The sequence below is a fragment of the Megascapheus bottae genome, chromosome 2 (assembly GCF_031878675.1).
Source record: "Megascapheus bottae isolate mThoBot1 chromosome 2, mThoBot2.hap1, whole genome shotgun sequence".
Lineage (NCBI taxonomy): Eukaryota > Metazoa > Chordata > Mammalia > Rodentia > Geomyidae > Megascapheus > Megascapheus bottae.
This window is the reverse complement of record NC_143510.1, coordinates 12,907,717-12,933,453: the sequence shown is the minus strand read 5'-3', so window position 1 is coordinate 12,933,453 and position 25,737 is coordinate 12,907,717. Positions and strand designations below refer to the sequence as shown.

Below are 25,737 nucleotides of genomic sequence, written 5' to 3'. Positions count from 1 at the left end.
TGTGTGTGTGTGTGTGTGTGCGTGCCGGCACTGGGGCTTATGCTCAGGATTCTTCTTGCTTTTTTTGTTTGCTCTAGGCTGGCACTCTGCCATTTGAGCCACATTGAGCTAGTTAATTAGAGATGAGTCTCTCAGATTTATCTGCTGGGGCTGGCTTTAACCTGTGGTCCTCAGATCTCAGCCTCCTAAGTGGTTACGATGTCAGAGAGTCTGGTCTGACTAGAAGCCAGATGTGTGGTAAACTATATGGTGCCCAGGATAATGTAATATATTTCCTCTCTCTGTCTCTGTCTCTGTCTCTGTCTCTGTCTCTGTCTCTGTCTCTGTCTCTCTCTCTCTCTCTCTCTCTCTCTCTCTCTCTCTCTCTCTCTCTCTCTCTCCAATCTCACCAGAATTACCTTCAAATTGGATTAAGTACACAGTAAAAGTGTGATATGCATTGGACATTTGAGAAATCTAAAGACAGAAACTCAGAACACAATTCTGTAGACATCCCTGCAGCCTGGTGCCTAGGTGAAATCTCTCCCACATACCTTTTGCTCACTTTTCCTCATAGCAAGGGATGGCCCTCAGGTCAGGGGCAAGGGGAGGATGCCTGGATGGTTGGAACGTATGCACATACCAACCCACTCAAGTTCTGACAGCCATTCTTTGGACTTTATCAGCTTGGAGCCTGGAAAGAACTACTTCCTGTAACGAGAAGGGAGGCCAGATGTTCCCAGACTCCTTCAGGGCAGCTCAGTGCCTCACAGATTACTCCAGGACTTCGTTATTATTGTTGGATGTTCTTATCCTGATAGGACTGACCTCTCACCCTGCTCCAGAGAAGCTCTTGCATGCTATTCCCATCTCACTCCACAAGTTGTCATCCTGCAACTTCCATATCCAAACCAAACCCTCAGCGTTAAAGAAAAGGGAATGTGGGGCTGGGAGCATGGCCCAGTGGTAGAGTGCTTGCCTAGCATGCATGAAGCCCTGAGTTTGATTCCTCGGTACCACATACCTAGAAAAAAAAAAAAAGCCAGAAGTAGTGCAGTGGCTCAAGTGGTAGAGCTCTAGCCTTGAGAAAGCCCAAGGACAGTGCCTAGGCCCTGAGTTCAAGTTCTGGGATTGGCAAAAAAAAAAAAAAGAAAAAAAGAAAAGCGAAGGTTACCAGAATTCCAAAGGGTTACCTCACAGAACCATTTATTGGTGGCAGAAATGGAAACCTGACTCTTTAAAGGATGTTCTGTTTACTTAGGGAGTGGAGGGTAAGAGGTGGGGAAATAGGAATAGGTTGAAAAGACAAGAATATTGTCCATATTTTCTCTTGATTATTTTACTAGTTTCCTCTTAACCTTTTTTCTATTCCTCAAATCTTTTCTTCTCTTCCTCCTTTTTTTTTTTTTTTTTTTTTTTTTGATGCCAGTCCTCAGGCTTGAACCCAGGATATGGGCCCTGGCCCTGAGCTTTTTGCTTAAGGATAGCACTCTACCACTTCAGCCACAGCTCAACTTCTATTTTTAAATGGTTAATTAGAAATGAATTACATAGACCTTCCCGCCTAGGCTGGCTTTGAACCAAGATCCTTAGATCTTAGCCTCCTGAGTAGTTAGAATTATAGCCATGAGTCTCTGGCATTCAATTCTTCCTTTTCCTCCTCTTCTCCCCACCCTCCTTCCCTCCTCCCCTTTGTGAATTGCTAGACTAGTCTGGAACTCCTAATCTTATCTTCCTACTTCAAGCTCTCGAATGCTGGAATTGCAAGTGTACACTACAATATCTGGCTATTTTTATTTTTCAGCTCTTTCTAGTTAGTTATTTCCTCCCTCCCCCAATACTGGGGCTTGAACTTGGGGCTTAGGTGCTGTCCCTTAGCTTTTTCATTTAAGCTAAGTTCTCCACTTTTGCTGGTTATTTGAAGATAGGAGTCTCCTGGACTTTCCTGCCAGCGCTGACTTGGAATCACAATCTGCAGATCTAAGCCTCCTGAGATTACAGTTCCCCAGCCTAGAGGCTTTATCTCTTTAAAACTGGCTGAAGCAAAGCCTCTTCCAATATCTGTCATCTAGTCCTAAGTGCCAGCTCTCGGTTTGCCTATGGTTCTTATATCTACAGTTATCCTTTCTTTTCTTATTATCTTCATCTTCTCTCCTACGTCCTTCTCTGGCCCCCCGCTGGGAACTCATATTGTCTGGAAATGACAAAACAAAATGGTTTTCCTTTCCCTGGTGTGGATATTCTTCCAATACTCTCTGTAAGGAATCGCTTTCTACCTTTAATCCAACTCTAAACCCACTTACCAAGTTACAGATGCTCCTGGTTCTGGATGATAAGAATTTCAGGGAAAGGGACAAAAAAAAAAAGCACGGATGACTTAATGAAGAGAAGCTGAGAGGAAAGACAAGGCCCCTGCGAGGGAAGAAATTAACAACAACAGAAAGTACCGGATCACCTGAGCTTGAAATATCTCAACCTCTGCCTCATCTGCCTCAATGCTGATAACATCAAATGACCTACAAACCCTGGGAAGAGATACAACAGGCTAATGCACTTCCTGTCTTCTTTCTTACAGTCATCCAAACCCTCCATACTGGAAATTGCTCTCTAGCTTCCATAGAATTGTGTTCTTTTCCATTCATCCCTACCCAATTCCTATCAAGATAACTTCAGTTCGATATAGCAGAGAATCAGTGAGATGAAAGACATCAGCTCACTACTCTAGGTCTCCATATTATGTGCTCTGCCTCATGAGATCATATACCAAGCAGGTATTTCTGTCCTTTGGTTTCTGATTGGGTTCATCCAGCAAGATATGGGAAGCAAAGCAGATTAAAGATTAGAAGGAGAGGTTTTTTCCTGCGCCCACTCCCCTTTATTGTTTGCCAGTCCTGCAGCTTGCACTCAGGGCCTGAGGACTGTCTTTGGGCTTTCTCAAGGCTAGAGCTCTACCACTTGAGCCACAGCACAACTTCAGGCCCTTTTTTGATGTATGAGGTACTGAGGAATCGAACCCAGGTCCACGTGCATGCTAGGCAAGTACTCTACCACTAGGCCAAACTCCCAGCCATCTCCCTTCCCTTTGTAAGAAATGAGAGGTGAGCAACTGATATGGGCTCAAGCCTTTATTGGAGGATAGACCTGCAGGCCTTTTTTTTTTTTTTTTTTTTTCCAATCCTGGGCCTTGAAGTCTGGGCCTGAGCACTGTCCTTGGGCTTTCTCAAGGCCAGAGCTCTACCACTTGAGCCACAGCATCACTTCCGGCATATATATACATACATACATACATATATATATATATATATATATATATATATATATATATATGGTACTGAGGAATAGAACCTGGATTTTTGTGCATGCTAGGCAAGCACTCTAACATTAGGCCAAACTCTCGGCCCTGCAGGCCTTTTCCAAGCAGTAATGGAGGCAGCAGCAGAAGTCAGGTATGGGCAGAATTTAAACAAAATTGTAGGGGACAGTCACTTGGGTCACATTCTGTGGACCATGGGAATTCAGGGTAGGGGAGTCAGTTCTAAGAAGGAGATGTTATGTGGGCTGGGGAGCTGGGAGTTTTAGCCTAGTGGTAGACTGCTTGCCTAGCATGTATGAACACTCAGGTTTGATTCCTTGGTATCACATACATAGAAAAAGCTGGCAGTGGTGCTGTGGCTCAAGTGGTAGAATTCTACCCTTGAGGAAAGCCCAAGGACAAGGCTGAGGCCGAGTTTAAGCCCCAGAACTGGGGGGGAAAAAATTGGAATAGGGGGAGGGGGGAAGAGTGACATTCCAATGAGTGTAAGGAGATTGTGTCTGGGAATTTGTACATCTCACTAGGAAAACATCTCAGAAACAGAAACTTGATAGATTTTTGTAAACAGGTGAGGACACAGGGCTGAGACTTAATCCCCAAGCAAGGACTCGAGACCTTAGTCTCTTCAGCCTAGGTAAAAGTCTAATTATAATCCACTCAACCTTAAGGTATTGCATCATTTCTTGCTTTGTCTAAATCCCACCCACATCTGACTAAATAAATACTCCCTTTATCAAACCTGTCTTAATTACCCAGTGTACTACTATATATGCTTTGTTCTGGGATCCTAGCATATGAATGGAAGATAGGAGAAAAGATAAGTAAAGGTGAGAAAGGAGGAGAGAATCTATTTACAGAGCTTTTTGCAAAACAAGGTTGAAGCCCAGCTGCCAGGTAATCAAGTTATTTAACTATGCTGAATGCTAGTTTGCCTAGACTTACTGCAGGGTAAGATGTAACTGCAGCGCAGTGGGAGGGAGGGGGTAGAGGGGGGCAAGGGCCGTGAAGTTGAAATAATGTGTATGAAAGCAACAGTACAGTGTTTAATTCGAAATATGCTGTTCAGAGTGTATTATATGGTCTTGAATTTCATACTGAAGAGAAAACACAACATAATAAAAGGGTGGTTTAAGGAAGTTTCCCCCCCAAGACTCTTCTCTCTTCTCTTTCTAGCTATCTATCCATCCATCCACTATATGTATAGATATACATATATATATATATATTTTTTTTTTTTGTCTGAGACTTGCTTTCTCACCAATCGCTGAGTGTATAAACTAGGTTTATAGTTCCTATTTGGTAAACAAGGAAATGAGATGTAAAGAGGCCAAGCGGAAGAAATAGGTGAGGAGACAGGGAAATGCTATTTTAAATAAATATATATATAAAAAATCAAGGCTAAGCAACTAGAACAAGGAAGCAATCAGCAAAGCCGTTAAGCTTCTCTCCAGTTAAAGGCTGTTACAAAGTCGGGGAGGGGGTGGGAGACTGGACTCTATTTAAATCTACCCTCTGCTTAGAAAATGTGGCGACTCTGGGTGGATGCTTGTAAAGACAGAAAAGATAAAAAGTTAATCTGAGACAAGAAAGCCTAAAGTTCCCTGCCCGCCCTAATACCTATGTTGGGTAGGCCCCCAAACATCTTGAAAGTTTAGAATAAGTAGAACCCATTCTTGTCTATCCAGAACCAGTGTTGGGGCTGCTTAGAGTACTGAGGTGGGGGTGGGAGGCTGGATGCCCCCTCCCTAACAAGTCCTTGCCCCCACCCAGGTAACTGCCGGCTAGGATGGGGGGGGGGCTAGGCTCTAAGGTCTTAGCTGCTGCCACACCCCCTCCTTACCCTCTCTCTATATAGTCAATCTTCCCTTCCCCTTGCACCCTCCATCTTGCACAGGGCAGCAGTCTACGTTCTTCCCAATAAATTCTTTTCTGCAGGAACCATGTGGCAGACTCTTTTCGGTGAACCTTACAAGAATCTCATACTGCCATCGTTTTGAGTCTTTAACTCCTATTTCCTACATGGGGAACAGGAAGAGACACACAAAGGCACTTATTTCACCTTGTTATTCTGAAATGTTTTAGTATAAAGAAACCTTACTTTAACCATGTTATACTAAAATAAACTGTTGCTAAAAGTTTCACCTCTCTCAACATTAGTTTTCCTGGTGAGGATTTCAAGGATCTGGTGGGTTGTTTTTGTTTGTTTTTTTTTGGTCAGTCATGGGGCTTGAACTTGGCCTGTGTGCTGTCCCTGAGCTCTTCAGCTCAAGGCTCCCATCCTACCCTTTGAGCCACAGCCTCACTTCCCGTCTTCTAATGGTTAACTGGAGAAAAGTCACATTCTTTAGTGCCCAGGCTGGATTTGAACCGTGATCCTCAGATCTCAGCCTCCTGAGTAGCTAGGATTCGAGGCATAAGCCACTGCACCCGGCTGGACCTGGGGTTTTGTTAGGAAATTGGGGAGATGAAGGAATCCCCCATCCATCTTCTATTGACAGATTTAGGAGACCTTGACCACATGACTATTTAGGTTTCCACACTTATAAAATATCAGGAGACAAATTGGTAAGGGTGTGTGTGTGTGAGCTCGTGTGTGCTCTCAGGGGCAGCTTCTCTTTCTCTGTGTGCTGGGAGGAGAGGGGGCTGTGTGGCAGGCATTATCCAGTTCACCCTGGTTCTATATAACCCATAACCTGCTTTTGAGTTTTTCCTTACTCCTTTCTAAGGAAAACAACACACTGTAAGGGTTACCCAAACTGAAAGACAACTGTTAGGGCAAGAAGAAGGAAAGCCACTAAGTGGTAGCAAAGCCAAGTAGTCAGCCTAAATAATTATCTAGAGCCTTTTCTGCTCTCTACGCATACTGGGTCTTGGTGTGTGTGTGTGTGTGTGTGTGTGTGTGTGTGTGTGTGTGTGTGTGTGTTTGGCCAGTCCTGGGGCTTGAGCTCAGGGCCTGAGCACTGTCCTTGGACTTTTTCTCAAGGCTAGAGCTCTGCCACTTGAGCCATAGCACCACTTCTATGTATGTGGTACTGAGGAATTGAACTTGGGTCTTCATGCATGCTAGGCAAGCACTCTACCACTAGATCAAACTCCTGGCTCCAACATACTGTTTTTTAATTCTTCTACCTGAGACTAGCAGAAAGAGACAGAGGTTCAAGAAAACAATAGTGTTCCTCAGGCCACAGAGGGCTTGATGGGAAAAACGAGAACTTGATAGAATCAGACTCCATTTAGTCTGATGAGAGGCTGCCGGGCACATTGTGGACGGCTCACAGGTGGTACTGAGAGTGGGGTAAGATGGTTAATGTAGGAAAAACATTGACTTCTCTATTTGTGTGCTGGTATTCGGGCTTGAACTCAGTGACTAGGCACTGTCCTTTAGTTTTTTCCTTAAGGCTGGCATTCTTTCACTGAGCCAGAGTTCCACTTCCACCTTTTTGGTAATTATTGCAGATAAAGGTCTCACAGACTTTTCTGCCTGGGCTAGCTTTGAACTACCACCCTCAGATATCAGCTTTCTGTGTGGCTAGGATTATAATCATGATCTTCTGGTGCCTGGCTGATTTCCCCTGCTTTCCACTTTGAAAGCTGTTTCCCTGTAAACTCTGGGAATGCTGGCTGAACAACTGTGGGTAAGGGGAAAGAGGCTTTTAAAAATTGGAACCAGTGGCTTATGCCTGTAATCTTAGCTACTCAGGAGGCTGAGATGTAAAGATTATCATTTAAAGCAGCCTGGGCAGGAGTAAACTACTGGGGGGGGGGAAAGCTGGAATTGGAGCTGTGGCCCAAATAGTATTAACACTAACACTGAACAACAACAACAAAAAGTTCAGGGGAAGTACCTAGGCCCTGAGTGCAAGCCCTAGAACTGGTGTGCATATGCGCAGGCACACACACACACACACACACACACACACACACACACACACACATACGTACAGAATTCAACCATGTTTTCATGCCTAGGGCATGGCCTGCCACTGGCTGAATAGCTAGGATCCCAATTCCAAATGAAAACGCTGCATCCAACTTTCCTTACAGGACAGCTTCTAAATAGTTGAAGAAATAAACTACAATATAGCTGAAGGGAGAGGGTCAAATGGTATTTTATTAAAACATAGCAGCAGCATCAACAGGAGAAACATCAACCCTGAAGTGATGACATTTTTGTCAGTTCTCCACATCAATAAACGTAGAACCTAAGTATTCCTTAGTTCTAAGTGACAAAACGGATCTCAAGTGGGTTAAAGGCAGGGTTTACAGCTTTATCCGCGGAATGTCCCCCACCCCCCTTACCTGAACTCCACCCTGCCCTAGATCTCCTGCCAGGATAGGTGAGCACTCTCTCTCTCTTTCTCTGCCCACCTAGCAGAGTACCACCTATCACTACCTTCAGTGTTAGAAAGGATCTACCTGGATGGGCAGAGACGACATGTTCCTCCCTCTCCTGTGTGGAACACAGCCCCACTAGTAACCTCTTTATAATTCTCAAAAAAAGAAGAAAATGTAGGGTTTACTTTCTGGGGAATGATATCTCTCATCAATGTCCTTTAGTCTCAGGGAAAAAAAAACCCAACAACTCTGAGAGCCAAAGCCATGGAGAATTGTCTCCTGGTGCAGGGAGGAATCCTTCTAGATAGATCTCTCACCACAAGCGGGACTCTTTCAGGCCCATAAGGCAATAATAGCCATAAAGGTGAAACCAGCAGCCACACAGCACCACTTAGTCAGGGGGGCGCCAGGACCAGCTAGCTCCCGGGGTAGAATTTCTAGGAAGGTGACATACAGAAATGTGCCAGCTGCCACACCTTCTAATACAGCTTGGGCTAAGCCCTGACCCCCTTCAGAGTCCCCAGTAGCCACACTCATCCCTAAGGCTAGGCCCAAGGGGGACATGAGAGCTAATGCCAGTATGGAAAATGTAGCCCACCGTGATCCCGTTCCTAACTTCACCAGCCGCAGTCCTACACCAAACACGACCAGCCCCTTATGAGCCAGGACAGCAACACAGAGTTGTATGGTGCCTGCTATTGTGGTCTGCAGCCCCACAGCTAGACCTTCGAACACTGAGTGGAAGGAGAGTGAGAGCAAGAGGACGAGGGCTCGAAGGGGACCCCGTGGGGGAGAGGGGAGAGGTGGGTGGCTGTGGAATCCAAAACCATTAGATCCACCACCCCATTCCTCTTCCTGTAGTGTTGATCCTCCAGCAGCCCCAGGACAGCACTGCAATGCAAATGACTCCAAAAAGAAGACCAAGAAAAAGCCAAGGGAGATGAGGAGTTCTCCATAGGGATATTCCACCTACGAACAGAAAGGGGGCTGTGAGCTGGGAGGCAAGAAAGATGGACCATTGGATGGGTACGGGATTGGGAATTTAAGAGGAGGAGAATGAAACTAAGAATAAGTATTCCAGAGGGGCTAAGCAACACAGTATCCATAGATATGGAAACATACAGAAAAGAAGCCTGGCTCCAGTGGTGAGATCTGAGGATCACCCAGGTCAGAAAGCCTGCGAGACCCTGTTCCCAATGACCCACCAAAAAGGTGGAAATGCTGGCACTGTGGCTCAATGCTAAGAGCCCCAGCCTTGAGCAGATAAAGCTAAGTGACAGTGCCCAAGTTCTGAGTTCAAACCCTAGTATTGGCACACACACACACACGTGTATATATTGTATATATTTATATATATGTACACACATACATATATATAAATATATATGGAGAGAGAGAGAATATAAGGAAAGGAGGAAAAGCAAAACCTTTTCTGGGGCTTCATAAATGAACTGGACTCCTTTCTGTCATACTATCTAAGCTGAGAGGAGGGAGTCTTGGTATTTTTCACATATTCCTCTTAAAAACATCTGAGTATAAAAGGAATCTCTGGGTCTCTTCGCCCCCTAAGGACTGGTAGAAGATACTTACCTGAGTGGAACTGGCAGCATCAGAAGAATTTCCTTTCCTTTTTGTACTGTTCTAGGAAGGAAGAAACAGAAATTAGACGGGAGGCGGCAACAGCTCACCTTCCTGCTCTGACCTTTCAGCAACACTGTTTTCCTTAAAGTCCAATCTGACCTGTTTTCATCATTCTCCATACCCACAAGAGCTATTATCCTCCCTGCCATCTTACCCTTGTCTTTGGTCATAACATTCCCTCTCTTTTCCATTCCTAGATTCTCTTTATCACTCTGGCTTTGCAGCCCCAATGCTCAACTCTGCCATTGTTGCTTCTCACCTGGCCCATAAACTTCTGGATCTCTGATTCAATGCCCTCCAGGGCTTCAGTGCTCATATGCATAAGCCCAGCTCCTAGGAAAACACCAGCAGAGATGCAACCCAGAAGGCTGAGGACTTGATGGCGACGACCTCATTAAAAAAAAAAAAAGAAAAAGCAGAAATTACAATCTAGTTGGCAAGAAGGAGATAAACACAGATGACTAAAGAGTAACAAGGCAGTATCCCAATATCTGGAGCTTGAGAATGGTGAGAGAATGAAAGCCAGGAGTTAGAACAGGGTGAGACTAAGGGTAAAGGGACAAAGATTGAGTAGGGCTGTACCTGTAGCTGCATCAATCCGGAACCATTTGAAACAGATAGGAATAAGGCCACAGCCCAGGGTAAGAACCAGCAGGGCAAACAGGCAACCAATTTTGGCCCCCAGTAATGCCTCCATTTGTGGGGTGCAAGACAAGCAGAAGCCTCAAGTGGAGCAGGAGGGGTAGAGGGGTATCTTGGGTAGTCAGGAGTGTCTTCACTCTCCTGAGTCTCAGGAGACGCTTGCTGTCCTCGTATCCCTTGTCCTGCTTGCTTCTGCTATAGCACAGCTTGGCTGCATAGCTCAGTAGGGCCCTGCCTAGCTATGGGCCCTCCCCTACCTGGAGGCCCCTCCCCTGGCTCACGCCTTCCTGAGCTTCCAAACCAGAAACTCCAGACTCCCTGCCAGGCACCGCTCAGTGCTGTCTCCTTTTCTTCAAGGCTATGACTAATCCAAGAGCTCTTGAGAGTTGTGGCTTATGCCTGGGGTTGACCTAACCCCAAATAGGACAATTTCTGCTAACTACTTCTCAGTTATTTTGCATGGAGGACAATCTGGTCCCCCTTCAGGATATTTGATCTAAGCCTTCCAAGCCCTCTCCACCGCATCCCAAGGTTGCTATGCTGATATCTGAACCCAAGCTTTTCAGAGGGGATTTGGGGCCACTTGGGGGTAGAGGTGAAGCTGAGAGGTGCTGCAGCTGTGACTTGTGGCAACTAGCAAATGAGGGGACTCCCCTTTCCTGTAATTCCAGAAAAATAGCTCCAGGCATGGCAAAGTCAGTGAAGAATGGAGATTTCTAGCATTGCAACATTGAAACTGTCTCAACTCCACATTTCTGTAACTAAGCCCCCATTACATTTTTTTCCTCTAAGAGACTTGAATCATAACAAAATTATTTTTACCCCTCTTCCAAGGGAGTTGAATCATTTTTACCTAAAGTTACACACATATACACAGAAAAAAAAATAAAGCAGGTAAAGCATATTCTTTCCCTGGTCAAGGTGACCTTTAGTCTCCTTGCCATTCCTACAATTACAGTTGGAAATTTTGTTATATCACAAAAAAATAATGGTCCACCAGATGTCCACTAAAGCTAAGACTAAAATTATTTTTTTCCCCACGGGTTCCTCTTCTGCGCTCTTTCCACATGTAACAGTCATGCTTGTTAGGGAAAGGTGGATTTATGGTGTACTGTTTTCCTTTTCAGAGGGTACTCTCTCTGATATTCTTTCTTCTTTCTTTCTTTCTTTTTCTCTCTCTCTTTTTTTTTTTTTTTTTTTTTGGCCAGTCCTGTGCTTGAGCTCAGGGCCTGAGCACTGTCCTTGGACTTTCTCAAGGATTGAGCTCTACCACTTGAGCCTCAGCACCACTTCCAGCTTTTTTCTATGTATGTGGTATCGAGGAATTGAACCCGGGTCTTCGTGCATGCAAGGCAAGCACTCTACCACTAGGCCAAACTCCCAGCCCTTTCTTTCTTTTCTCTCTCTCTCTCTTTCTTTCTTTCTTTCTTTCTTTCTTTCTTTCTTTCTTTCTTTCTTTCTTTCTTTCTTTCTTTCTTTCTTTCTTTCTTTTTGCCAGTCCTGGGGCTTGAACTCAGGGCCTGAGCACTGTCTCTGAGATTTCTCTAGGCTACCACTTGAGCCACAGCACCACTCCATTTCTGGATTTTTCTTATGTACTCTATTTTTTTCGGGGGGGGGGGCAGTTCTGGGCTTGAGCTCAGGGCCTGAGCACTGTCCTTGAACTTTAGCAAGGCTAGAGCTCTACCACTTGAGCCTCAGCACCATTTCTGGCTTTTTTTCTATGCATGTGGTACCGAGGAATGAAACCCGGGTCTTCATGCATGCTAGGCAAGCACTCTACCACTAGGCCAAACTCCCAGTCACTTCTTATATACTCTTAATTAAACTCTGTAAGGGGTTTTCAGTGAGTTAGTTGTGTATGGTGTACAAATCTGCCTGGGATCTGCTGGCATTTTCTAATAAGAAGTGTAAAGGGACAATTCGTTGTTTGTTGATACTAGGAATTAGACCCAGGTCTAAGTACTTATTTGAGCCAAGTCATTAGTCTGGCATGTCTTACATTTTAAGATAAATCTGCTTGAGCCATGAACCAAACAAAAAATGTGAGCTAGTGGCTCACATCTGTAATCCTAGCTATCCAAGAGGCTGAGATCTAAGGATGGTAGTTCAGAGCCTGCTGGGGCAGGAAAGTCCATGAAAATATCTTTTGGCCAGTCCTGGGGCTTGAAGTAAGGACTTGGGCACTGTCCTTGGGCTTTCTCGATGCTAGAGCTCTACCACTTGAGCCATTGCACCACTTCTGGATTTTTCTTTTATGTGGTACCAAGGAATAGAACCCAGGGCTTGAACCAGGGCTTCGAGCACTCTCCCACTAGGCCATGATCCCAACCCATCCATGAGATTCCTATCTCTACTACCAAAAGAGCCAGAAATGGAGCTATGGCTCAAGTGATACAGTGCTAGCCTTGAGCAAAAGCTGCTCAGGAATAGTCCCCAAACCTTGAGTTTAAGCCCCAGAGGGCTCTCTCTCTCTCTCTCTCACACACACACACACACACACACACACGTATCTTGCTTAGATATACAAATGTGACAATGGACCACTAGGACATGATCGGAACCAATCTTGAGAGAAGACCTCAGTGAAGCAGAGGGACCCTGCAAAACGGAAGGAAAGCATGGAAGTGCACACATCCCATCTCAGTACTGGGAGGCTCAAGTCGGAGGATCCTGAGGTCAAGGATAATCCAGACTACTCAGTGAGACAATATCTCAAAAATGAAATAGGCACAGTGGCTCAGTGTATAATTCTAACTACTCAGGAGGACCAGGATGTGAGGCGAACCTAGGCAGAAAATTACCAAGACCCCATTGAAAAAAAAAAGGCTGGAGGTGTGGCTCAAGTGGTACAGTGCCTGCTAGCAAGTGCAAGGTCTTGAATTCAAACCCCAGTGTCACTGGTGTGTATATGTGTGTGTGTGTTGAACAAACAAAAAAATAAGAAAAAAACACACATAAAAAGATACTGGCATGGGGGGAAGGGGGGGGAGTTGCTGTTTAGGTGGCCCATAATATCCTTGAGACCTGTTGAGCCAGTTTTCTGGAAGCTGGGGGTAGCTTTCCCCACTGTTCCTGGAGTGTCTGCCCAGAAGTCCTGGTGTCTGAAAGAAGCAGCAATCTTTTTTTGGGGGGGGAGGGGGGAGGGCCAGTCCTGGGCTTGAGCTCAGGGCCTGAGCACTGTCCTTGGGCTTTCTCAAGGTTAGAGCTCTACCACTTGAGCCTCAGCACCACTTCCAGCTTTTTTCTATGTATGTGGTACCAAGGAATCGAACCCGGGCCTTAGTGCATGCTAGGCAAGCACTTTAACCACTAGGCCAAACTCCCGGCCCCAGAAGCAGCACAGTCTTACAGAAGACTGAGCTCCAGGGTTGTATGAGAAGCAGAGCATCTTGGGATTCTCCCCATTGCGGTATAGGCCAGGACAATGGATGCCAATACGTTAAAATCCACTTTTATTCTTAAACAATTTACTACAGTCATTGAAATGCAGACACATAGGGAAACTGGCTCTCTCCTAGACATCAGACTACTTTAGCTCTGGCAGAGGTGATGGGAGGCTTGTGACACACTCTTGTCATCTCTCAGAGGGTTATCAGTAGAGGACGGGGGAGACTGAGCGGAAACAATAGCAGGTAAAAGGTCTCCCCAGGAGCTGACGCGGGCACAGCGATACAAATCCTTGCCATGCCGGCGGGCTGTGATGACTGCATGCTCCATGCGGCCATCTGGACAGCACAGGTGACAGTGCACATGGCGAGGCCGTTTAAGGATAGGCTGGGTCAGACGGGGCCAGCGATTAGTTTCCTCTGGAGACCCTCTGGTCAGGATCACCATAGAGAAAATTTCCTCCTTTGGTCTCTTGTTCTAAGAGAAAAATCAGAAAAAAAAAAAAAAAAAGTTATATAGGGGGCAACATTTTGGCTTTCTCCCATAATCCTGCATTCCTTTTGCATATTCTATTTTGTATACATGCAGGTTCTAAGATCTGCTGGCTAACCTATACACTTGCCAATTGCCAACCCTTCCCACCTCTGACTCTTTTTCTTCCTGTTTTCCCAGGTGATTTCTCCCCATTGCAAAATTCTTAGGATACACACCCAGCTGAAGGGGATGGGATGATAAGCCTGGGAGAAGCTACACGCCAGGGGCGGAGAAGTTGTCAACTGGGGACAAGGAAGTTCATGGGGACACTGTGAACACAAATGAAGACATGAGATAAGACAAAAGAACCAGCCATCATAAAATTTAACCATGACAGAGCCAAGAGGGGCCAGGGAGAAAGGAGAACAGGAGTAGATACAAGAATTACTAGGAAAAAAGTAGATTAAGGACACAGAGGAACAGCAAGTAGCATAGTTTTATTCTCTCTTTTCCTGGTCACACTTGAATTCAGATCTGTGTGTCTGAACTAGAGGAAATAATACTCACCGGAGCAAAGACAAAACTAGGTCGAGGGTCCAAAGATACCTTCTCTGTTCCCTAAAATCAAAAGAAATAAAGCTGGGCCTAGGGCATAGAGGGAATCCCTTCCTCCCTCTCCTTCACTCTCCCTCCTTCCCTCCCTGCCACTCTCTGCCGGTACTGATGCTCCCGAGAGGCTAGGACTCAGCCTCCTGAGTAGCTAGGATTACAGGCAAAGACTGGTACCCAGTATATGGGATTTATTTTCATAATTCAATCTTGGTACTTAGTAAATGAAGACTTTTAGTGAATTCCAATAATGATGAACTATGTTCTTTGAGTTAAGCTGGCTAGTCTCTAATACTCTAAACAAAGAACTTTCTCTTCGTAGCAGTAACTTGGCACATGGTATAGTGTGCTCCCTTGTCAGCAGCCTCTCAAAACAAAAATAGAGATAGTGTTCTTGGGTAAACAATGTCCTAGATTAGGGATCAGTAAACTATTTTTTTGTTGTTGTTTTATTGGTGATGGGGCTTGAATTCGGTGCTGGGCACAGTACTCTTTTTCTCAAGGCTAATGCTTTACCATCTTGAGCCACAGCTCCACTTTCAGTTTTTGAATGGTTAACTGGAGATAAAAGTCTTACAGTGACTTTTCTGTCTGGGCTGACTTTGAATGTGATTCTCAGATTTCAGCCTCTGGAATAACTAGGATTACAGGCCTAAGCCACCAGTGCCCCAGCCAGTAAACTAGTTGATAAATAGCCAGGAAGTAGGCAAAATATATCTATTTGAATAACTCAGCTCAGTAGTTTGTAGTAAAATAGTCAATGACAACAGAAACATGAATATCATAGCATATTCAAAAACTGGTGTTAGACTAGATTTGATCTATAGGTTCTCACCTGCCAACTACTTCCTTGTATCATCACCTTGTGTGTCTAGTGACTGAGTCACCACTGTAAATGTATGACATAGTCACTTTAGGGTTTTTTTTTTTTTGGCCAGTCCTGGGGTTTGAACTTAGAACCTGAACACTGTCCTTGAGCTTTCTCAAGGCTAGAGCTCTACCACTTGAGCCACAGCACCACTTCCAGCTTTTTTCTATGTCTGTGGTACTAGGGAATAGAACTCGGGTCCTTGTGTATGCTAGGCAAGGATTCTACCACTAGGTCAAACTCCTGGAGTATAGTTTTTAAGAAAGAAATAGTAATTCACAACAAAAAGGTAAGGTAAGGGAGAAGGCTGAAGGAAGGACAAGAAAACATACCTTAAGGACTAGGTCCCTGGCTTCCATGAGAAGGCGGTGCCCAGCCTTTGTTCCATTCTCTACCAATACCTGTTCACAAATGGTGGAAATAAGCAGAAGCTTTGAATTACAAGACATTGTCAAGGTCTTCGGCTAAGAAAAGCAACAGATAAGTAAGAGTCCTGAAAGGGAAACAGAGACTAAGGAGGCACTCAGAGATTCACAAAGGAGAAAAAATGTTCATAAAAGCAGACAAGGGGGGCCAGGAGGTTGGCCTAGTGGTTAAAGTGCTTGCCTAGCATGCACGAAGACCCGGGTTTGATTCCTTGGTACCACATACATAGATAAAAGCCGGAAATGGTGCTGAGGCTCAAGTGGTAGAGCTCTAGCCTTGAGAAAGTCCAAGGACAGGGCTCAGGCCCTGATCTCAAGCCCAGGACTGGCAAAAAAAATAAATAAATAAATAAATAAATAAATAAAAGCAGACAAGGAGGGAAGGCACCGAGACCACAAGCTGCTTGAAGGAGGAAAGGGATTTCAACTCACCAGAAAATGGTTTGTCTTACGCCACAAAGTCTGAACCACCTTAGTGCGCCAAGCCTTGCTGGGCAGTTCACTTAGGGCAAAGGCTGATACGACTATATCAAATTGTACCTGAGGACCAACACAAGGAAATGACAAAGCATCTCCACATTCCCAGACTATAACAGACCCCCTAAACTCTTGCCCTAGTCTCTTTATTGCTTTCTTTTATCTTCCAATATTAGTTGCTGGATTACAAAGGTGAGTCCACATTGCTCTATCTGTATATTCCACACTTAGAATAAACCGTGCTACTTGCCTTGGGTGATACAGGTAGAAATTGTCTGAAAAAGACACCTGGAATGTAAGGCTCTCCCGATTCCAAACCACCTAAGGAAGGAAGAGATGTGATAACTAAGAATATAAACGAGAGGTGCTGTGGCTCAGGGGGTAGAGTGATAGTCTTGAGCTGAAGAACTCAGGGACAAAAAAAATAAAAAAATAAAGATGAAGCTTATGACCACTGGTAAAAACGGAAGAGATAGTGAGCCAAACACATGATCTTGAATATCAAATTAAAACAAAACACTAGATAAGAATGAGAGGTTGGACTGGGAGTTTTGCCTAGTGGTAAGAGTGCTTGCCTAGCATGCATGAAGAAGCGGGTTCAAGTTCTCGGTAACACATACATAGAAAAAGATGGAAGTGGTGCTGTGGCTCAAGGGGTACAGTGTTAGCCTTGAGAAAGCCCAAGGACAGTGTTCAGGCCCTGAGTTCAACCCCAGCACTGGCAAAAAAAAAAAAAAAAAAAAAAAAAAAAGAATAAGAGGTAATAGTATAAGTAAATTATAAAGGGCAGTTTCCCTATTCTGTGTATCAGTCTGCCAAAGGCTTCTAATACGCTCTGTTTTAAGGTTCTTCTTATTAGTTTTAGTCATATCTCTATTTCCCAATAAAGTACTCTTTCTCATATTTCTTTCCTCAGCTTTGCAAGTGCCCTCTCTTATAGCTTGCTCTCACCTTTTAGTAGCTTTTCTGCCAAGTTCAACATAGCAGTTGAATTGTCCACACACACATATTCACGTAGGCTCTGGCCCCAAGTGCTGTGAGCAGCCCTGGGATAACAAAACCACCTATGAGTTCTCATAACAACAGTCATTCCTAGTTACTCCTCTTCCCAATTCCACTCCTGGGGAAAGAGTGTTATGTTAGAGTTACAAAAACTAGCAATGTTATTTCATTCACAATTTTTGAGAAACAAGTAGACTTAAAAAATCTGTTAGAAGTGGGGCCAGAAGTGGGGCCTAGTGGTAGAGTGTTTGCCTAGCATACATGAAGTACCAGGTTTGATTCCTCCGTACCACATACACAGAACAAAACCGAGAGTGGTACTTTGGCTCAAGTGGCAGAACGCTAGCCTTGAGAAAAACCCTTAGGTTCAAGCCCCAGGACTGGAAAAAAAAAAAAAAATCTTTGAGAGAAAAACTTTGACCAGTATGTTAAAAACTATTATTGATACTGCATTCCAAAATACTAAATTTGACATTTAAGTTCTGGCTGGCCCTCTGAGGGAAGTAACACTGTAGGTCCAACTTTCCTATTCCACCTCTGGTTTTCCAGTCTCCTGATACTGAAATGATGGGGAAAAAAAAAAAGGATAAATTTGACAAAAACATGCTGAGGAAAAGTACTCACCAGGTAACAGAACCAGTACCAGATCCAAAGTCCATCAAAGTTTGTGGCTTGAACTCTGGAATTCTAGAATGGATCTGAGGAAATGTAGAATGGTCCACAAAAGACAGAGACTTAGAAATCTAGTAAGTATGAGTTAGGGGGATGATTATAGAGGAGAGGGGAATGTATTTTGAGACTCAATACTTTTCAGGTAGGAAGGTTCTAAAACAGTGATTCTAAAACCTTCTTTGGGTCACAGAATCCTTTCTGGGGAGAAAGTGAACCTTTTAAAACAATGTGTAGACACCAAAAGAATCCTTCTCAAGGAGACTAATTAATGGATGTGAGTTATGGCTCAGTGATAGGGCACTAGCCTCAAGCACACAAGGCTAAGGGACAGTGGGCAGGCCCTGAATTCCACACACAGATAGGACACACATGCTTAGGATGCAGTCGAGACTTTTACCTCATGGAATGCCCTGGAGACTGCTGCAAAGCCACCATCCAGTCTTGCTGCCATATACAGCAGGCTCAGTTCTTCATTGTAGCTGCCATGAAAATCACACACCCATCCCTGGAGTCACACCTACTGACTAACCATCTCAATCTCAGTTACTTTCTAAACTTATGGAGAACACGTTTTAGAAAGCGCTCTTCCAGCTCAGCCCTCTCCTTCCAACACACAAGGGTTAGGTAGCTTTCTAGAATTCCAACTTGTAATTTATTCCCAACTCTCTATCTCAAGTTCTTTTCTTTTAGTCTTATATTAAGTTATACCAAGGGCAATTTTATTGTTATAGCTCTACACATTTATATTGTATTACACCCAATCTCATCCCTATCCCCTTAACCGTTTCTTTCTTTAGTTTTTTTTTTTTTTTGGTCAGTGGTGGGACTCTGAGTCTGGGTGTTGTCCCTGAGCTTTTCAGCTCAAGGCTAGCACTCTACCACTTGAGCCACAGTACCATTTCCAGTTTTCTGGTGGTTAAGTGGAGATGAGTCTCCCAGCCTTTTTGTGCCTGGACTGCGGGTTTTAAACTGTGATCCTTAGATCTCAGCCTCCTAAATAGCTAGGATTACAGGCATGAGCCATCGGAGCTCAGCTCTATGTATCTTTTTCACCCTTTGTAGTCCTCCTTACTTTAGATTTTGCCAATGGTAGGTTGTTCTGCGCAGGGCACGTAGTACTGCTTCACGGAGTTTCTCCTCTGTCTGAAATGAGTCTGGGATGAGAAGAAGGACTGGAAGTGAGGACCTAGGGAGAACAGGGATTGGTTCCAATAACTGTATTGCTTATTCAGTCTCCCCCACTGCTACCAAAGGAAAGCCTCAGAGGCCAAGAGAGATGCCAAATCTAGAGAAAGACTTTGGGTGAGAGTAACAATAGCAGCCTGGATGCTACAGGTGTATGCCTGTAATCATAGCTGCTTTGGAGGTGGAGAATGGGTAGAGATGGCTGACTTGGACAAAACAGTTTGTAAGCTCTCATCTCAACATAAAAAGTGGGAGTATGGCACATGCTTGTCAGGTTATAGTAGCAAGTATATAAGACTGAGGTCTAGACTGACTTGGGCAAAAAGCAAGACCCTATCTCAAAAATAACCAGAGCATATGTTCTACATAGGCTCAATGGTTTCCCTCATTTGTTATAATCAGTAGAAACCTTGGGCTCTCCTAGCAGAGATTTACAAAAGAACAAAACCTAGATACATAAGGCCATATAGTATGATGCTAAATGAAAGGACCTCTAGGATATAGAAACAAAAGCCATATAATGAGTGATTGTTGTCCTTAATGTACTGTTATCTCTCATCTCTTTTGCTGTCCCTTGGTTATTTCAAATTGTTACAGTATTTCACCTTGTTATCTGATATATTGTATACATGCATATTTGGTTATCTGAAATTGGATAGGGAAGGGGGGAAAACAAGATGAGGGGTAGGGGTGGGGGGAAGAAAATGGGGACCAAGACATGAGAAAGGGTATCAATGTTTGTGAAGTAATGCACCTTCTATCTAGTGAATATAATGTAACCCTTTTATTAATTACAATAAAAATATATGAAAAAAAAAAACAGTAAAAAAAAAAAGACTAGAGGTGGTGCTCAAGCAAAAGAACATGTGCCTGGCAAGTAAAAAAGCCTCGAGTTCAAACAAACACCACCGCAAGAAAAACAAAACAAATCACCACCACAACTAGAGTATATCAGTATTTTGCCTCTAACAGCAGTTTAACTTAAGCAACCCTTTCCCACAAGTTTTATAGTAGAGTTGTGAGACTGAAAGGATAAGAGCAATATTTTGCACATTTCTTCCACTCCCCTGAAACTAAGAATGTGACAACTTAAGATGCCACATGGGGAACGAAAGAACGTGAAAATCGGTCTCATGATTGTTTCCCTCTATGCTGTCTGGCATTAATCTACTGATAAGAAAATATGGAGGAACTTGCAGTTGTAAAAATAAATGGATACACTATACTAATTTTTCTTTTTCTACTAGTCCTGGGGCTTGAAACTCAGGGCCTGAGCACCGTCTTTGGGTTTTCTCAAGGCTAGATCTCTACCACGTGAGCCTCAGCACCACTTCTGGACTTTTTCTATGTATGTAGCACCAAGGAATCGAACCCAGGTCTTTGTGCATGCTAGGCAAGCACTCTACTACCAGGCCAAACTCCCAGCCCCTAAACTATACTCATTTTCCTATCCTTGCAGAGAATAGGAAAGCTCAGAGCCAGTACTGGGCAGGGAGCTATCCAAGACCTTTTATTTCATCTAAATAAAAACATCCCAGTTCGGTGGTCTTGCCTTTTCCTTAGCTCTTCTTGTATCCTACCTGGATTCTCCAGGATTTTTTTCTCAAGATCCATAGCTTTTTGTCTTAACTCTTCGGGTTCTACGGGCAAGTGTCGGCTCCAGAGATAATTGGTCAGTGCTTGCACCCGCTTGTCCATGTTAGGTATCGGTTTCTCTACAGGTCAAAGATAAAAAGAGGAATAGAGGGCGTGAGGACCGGGTCCGTTTCTTTCGCGGCCTCGCTGCCCGGCAGTAACTCACCAAGCAGCTGCAGCTGCGCGGCGCTGGCCAGGGTCTGCGGCAGCCGCAGGTGCGGGAGGTGCAGGATGCCCGGGTGTTTACGATGGGGCTTCTTCTGCAGGAAATCAGTCTGGTTATCTATCTGGATAGATGCCTGGGCGGCGAGAGTCTGCAGGCCGGGAAAGAAATGCTGATTAGAAGGCAGAAAGTTGCAAGACGGAAAGGGGACTGTCCTACAGAAGAAGTACGCATTTACCCGGGCTCCGGGAACTTGTCGAACGGTACGGCACCACCGGCCCGGTGACAAGAACCTTAGCTCCCGAGCGGTCGCCATGGCTTCAGACGTGAGCCGGAAGCGGAAGTGGAAGCACCAGCGACCCTGAGCCTAACATCGCGGTAAGGCCTCTCCGCAGAGCTTTCCGGGACAGTGGTAGCCAATGAGAAAAGCGAATGTGTGCTAGTAGCCAATAAGCAATCACTATGTAGAGCTCCGTGGAGCGGAAATGCTGTGTGGGCGGGACTTGTGGGAACGTCATGACGTCACAACGGGCGTGGACGCGGTCTTCCGCGGAGTGGCTGAGCAGACGGCGGGACGGCGTTGGTGGGTTTGGACTGTGCGGGACTGGCCTGGAAACGGTGATTTCTGGATGCAGTACCTTACCCGTGTCCTGCTTCTCCTCCCTGGAAAATTCTGAGTCGGGTTGTTTCTCTGTGTTAAAAGGGGGAGAATACTGTAACAAAAATATGACACAAGGCAAATCATGTCACTTTTTTAAGGCGGCTAAAGATAATAGAAGTAATTTATTAAGTAGTTTAATAAATATTGAACCGGGTTAATAAGTATATTTCCTTCTTGGATTTGTTAGTTTTTCTTCAAGACGAACTCATCCTTGCATGTATGTACCAGACACGGTACCAGAAACTTACAATACTTTGGGTTCCCCCAGTCTTATGAAGCAGCTTCTGTTCTTAATCTCATTTGTAATTAAGGAGAGACTTCAGAAGATAAAAGTGCTCAGGGTCAAAAACAGAGTTTAAACAGATTTTTTTTTTTTTTGCCAGTCCTGGAGCTTGGACTCAGGGCTTGAACACTGTGCTTGGACCTTTTCCCCAAGGCTGGCACTCTACTGCTTGAGTCACAGCACCACTTCTGGCTTTCTATCTATGTGGTACAGAGGAATCGAACATATTGCTTTGTGCATGCTAGGCAAGCCCTCTACTGCCAGACCAAACTCCCAGCCTAAACAGAGGTTCTTTTTTTCTTTTCTTCTTTTTAAGTTTTGTAGCAACAATTTAAACCAACTTAATAGTTATGGCCTTGAAATCTGGTGATAAGAGTTCCTTGTTGCTGTATCTGAAAAAGTCCAAATACCATAATTATGGGATAAAATATGAGGAAAGTTAAAAATGTGGTTTATGTTTGGATCATTAAGATTGGATTTTAGTAAAGCAGACTTCTAGTCTGAATGTGTTATAGGAAACTTGAGGTGTATGCAACAATTGTGTTTTCCTCCTTTTCAGTGTTCCTGGTTTTTGGATTGTGCTGCCACACTGAAGTTTTGTAGTACTTTATTTCATATTACCAATTTGTGTCAGGAATAGGGCAGCAGTAATGTAATATTGATGACTAGTTTTTGTTATGAGGGAGTCCGGGAATAAGGATAAAATGCTTGTTCTGTACGGTCTGTCATTCTGAAGTTGAATTCTTGAGCACTGAGATAATAGTTGCTGCCCTGTGAAGTTGTTAGAATTAAGATTTAATCCTGTAATTTTAGCTACTCCTGAAGCTGAGGATGTGGAGTGAAGTTAATGTGGACAGGAAAATCTTGGAGACTTCAGTTAACCAGCAACTAGCTTGAAATGGAGGTGTGGCTCAAATGCTAGCCTTGAGGGAAGAAAGCTAAAGGACAGTGCTCAAGCCCAATGCATATGTGTTAGGTCTGCCTGGAAGAAATGGCCCCTTCCTTTAGCTCTCTCTCTGCATGCACCCTGGAAATCCCACCCAGCACCCATAACCCTGGAGACTGGCATACGACAGTGGGAGCCACCAGACTGAGGTATTTCCCCATCCTCAGAGGTCACCTCTGCTTCTCCTGTGGCCACACCCCCTCCCATATATAATCTCTTCCCACCATGAGCTCTCTTGATCCAATTGACTCCATCTTGGGCAGCTGGTGTTCTGCCCTCTTCCTCTCACAATAAACCCACTTCTCTTGAATTGTGTGGAATTTCCTTTTTGCAAACCTTACAAAAAGTAAATAAATAAATGAAAAAAATGAGATAATTTAATCTGTTGTAAAGCAAATACTGAAATACAAAATTAGCCGAAATGCAAATTAGGCTTTGATTAAGTACCTTTTAAAGAACATGCAACAAATGTGGGATATAATGTCTTTATAATGTGTATTGCCCTCAATAATTCTTGAATCTTTGTTGTATTTTCACCAAGATTGGTTCAGATATTAATGAAAATTTTGAATGGATAATCAACATTTTTTGTCACAGATAAGATACCAAATTAAATAGTATATTATATATTATTAGATATCACTTAGATAAAATAGTAAATTGCTATCTTTTAAAAAGCACCAGTATGTATTTTAGATTGATTTCCCTTTAATAGGACATGACAGTAACTTCAGTTCTCATGGTAATAAAGCAAATAAAACATGTTTATGAAAGTTGTATCTTGTATGGAAAGGAACTCCAGGAAATGGAAACAGAGGTTTTTCCTTTGGTGTTGTGTATTTTATTTCTCTCTATTTAGCAGGGTAGGTGGTGGCACAGAAATGGAGGGAAAAGGGTGAAGAAATGCAGCAGTGTACCACTAGACACTTGGTTGAAAATGAACTGGGCAACTTGTGGATGGGGATAGGAGGGAAAAACTGGGAGAGAGTGAGGGAAGGAGTAACATGGTCCATTAAGAAATAGGCTCATTACCTGACTTATTAAACTGTAATTACAGTAAAAATAACCGGAGAAAGTAAATAGGTCATTTCAATCACATTTTTAAGTTTTTTTCAAAAAAAATATTTATTTATTTAGTTATTGCCAGTTCTGGGGCTTGAACTCAGGGCCTGAGCTCTGTCCTTGGGATTTCTCAAGGCTAGAGCTCTACCACTTGAGCCACAGCTCCACTTTCTGGCTTTTTCTATGTATGTGGTACTAAGGAATCGAACCTGGGTCTTTGTGCATTCTAGGTAAGCCCTCTACCACTAGACCAAACTCCCAGCCCAGATTTTAGAAATTTTACTTCATGTGTGTATATATGAAAGTTTATTATGTATATATACATATATATAAAAAATAAGAAAATAGTCATATTTGGAAAGGAAATGTGTAGAAAAATATATGAAGATAATTTTCAATAATAAGAAAAGTCAATTGAAAAATGAGCAAATGACTTGAAGATACATTTCACTGGAGTCAGACCAATATGAACATGAAAAACTACCTAAACTTAATCATTAGGGAAATGCAAATAAAAATGACGTTGAGCGGCTCCTGCACATACTTCAGAATGACTGTAATTACATATGAAGACTCAGTACTGACAGTGACAAGGATGTGAAGAGACTGAACACTTTACACTTCGCCGGTGGCAATGTAAAATGATACACATTAGTTAAGGTTTTTAGAAAAGCTCAGCAATTTATTGTAAAACCTAGCTATTCCACTCCTAGGAATGTGCTAAGAGAAAGAAAGCATATACCCACACAAACACCTTTATACAAGTGTGCATACAGCATTATTTGTAGTGTCCAAAAGATGGAACTAATCCAGATGACCATCAGCTGCCGAATAGATAAGGAAAATGAATTTTTTTTTTTTTTGCCAGTCCTGGGGCTTGAACTCAGGGCCTGGGCACTGTCCTTGGGCTTTCTCAAGGCTAGCACTCTACCACTTAAGTCAGTACAACTTCTGGCTTTTTTCTGTATACGTGGTACCGAGGAATTGAACCCAGGGTTTCATGGATATTAGGCAAGCATTCTACCACTAGGCCATGCTCCTGGCTCCAAATGCATTGTTTCTATGAAATGGAATACTATTCAGCAATAAAAAGGAATGAAGAATCAATATGCATCACAAAAGGATGAACCTCAAAAACATTACTAGGTGAATAAAGCTAGATACAAAATACTACCCAGTTTGTATTATCCCATTTATATGGGATACAGAAAAGAAAAATTCATAAACACAAATCTGATTAAGATTGGAGCTGACAACATGCATGAATAAACTCCTTAGAGTGATCACATGCTATCTAGCTGGGTTATGGTGGCCAATGGACAATCTCCAGGAATTTGCCAAGACTCAGTGAATTGAAAAATAACTTGTATGGATTTGATAGTTTCTAAATTATATCTTTAAAAAAAAGACACCTGTTTAAAACTAAGCCAGTCATGTGATCTTACTAAAAAGCTGATAAGAAACCAAGTTCACAATGAAGAACATCAGAATCAGAGCTTTTCAGAAGGCTTCGTTAAGAAAACACCATGTGTTTGCCTAGCATACACAAAGCCCAGGGTTCGATTCCTCGGTGCCACATACACAGCAAAAACAGGAAGTGGTACTGTGGCTCAAGTGGTAGAGCGCAAGCTTTGAGAAAGCCCAAGTACAATGCCCAGGCCCTGAGCTCAAACTCTAGGAATGGCACAAACAAAAAGAAAGAGAGAAAGCACAGATAAGCTTCTCAGTTGGTTTTATGTGGATGTGAGGAGTGTAGCTTCTACTTGAGCAACAAAGGCTAAGTGCAGAGTTTCAATAGGATGAACTCCCATTCTTCAGAGATCAAGAGATAATAACTCTGGCCCCAAACTGAGTGTAACAGCACACACAAACTCCAAAATGGACCTGGAGCCAGCTTTAAAGGCTTGAATAATAGGTGACTTTGTGTCAATCTGAAATTGTAACAAGAGAGCATTTATAGTTTCCCCCCTAAATC

General features: G+C 43.5%; 2 protein-coding genes across 2 annotated transcripts; both read right to left on the bottom strand.

Annotated features, from left to right (window-relative positions):
- Positions 1–7,960: 7,960 nt before the first annotated feature.
- On the bottom strand, positions 7,961–9,965 carry Slc39a2 (solute carrier family 39 member 2). The gene is made up of 4 exons (XM_090354998.1): positions 9,851–9,965; positions 9,528–9,658; positions 9,218–9,268; positions 7,961–8,596 (listed from the first exon to the last, which is right to left on the bottom strand). The coding sequence occupies exons 1-4, from the start codon at positions 9,963–9,965 to the stop codon at positions 7,961–7,963; spliced, it is 933 nt and encodes a 310-aa protein (XP_090211124.1).
- A 3,383-nt stretch (positions 9,966–13,348) lies between these two features.
- Positions 13,349–21,160, bottom strand: Mettl17 (methyltransferase like 17). Its single transcript, XM_090320283.1, has 13 exons — positions 21,049–21,160; positions 20,814–20,961; positions 20,593–20,727; positions 18,900–18,981; positions 18,225–18,306; positions 17,780–17,853; positions 17,105–17,199; positions 16,404–16,474; positions 16,109–16,216; positions 15,584–15,652; positions 14,342–14,392; positions 14,011–14,103; positions 13,349–13,777 (listed from the first exon to the last, which is right to left on the bottom strand). Exons 1-13 carry the CDS (start codon positions 21,124–21,126, stop codon positions 13,445–13,447), a joined length of 1,419 nt encoding a protein of 472 aa, XP_090176409.1. The 5' UTR covers positions 21,127–21,160; the 3' UTR covers positions 13,349–13,444.
- Positions 21,161–25,737: the final 4,577 nt, after the last annotated feature.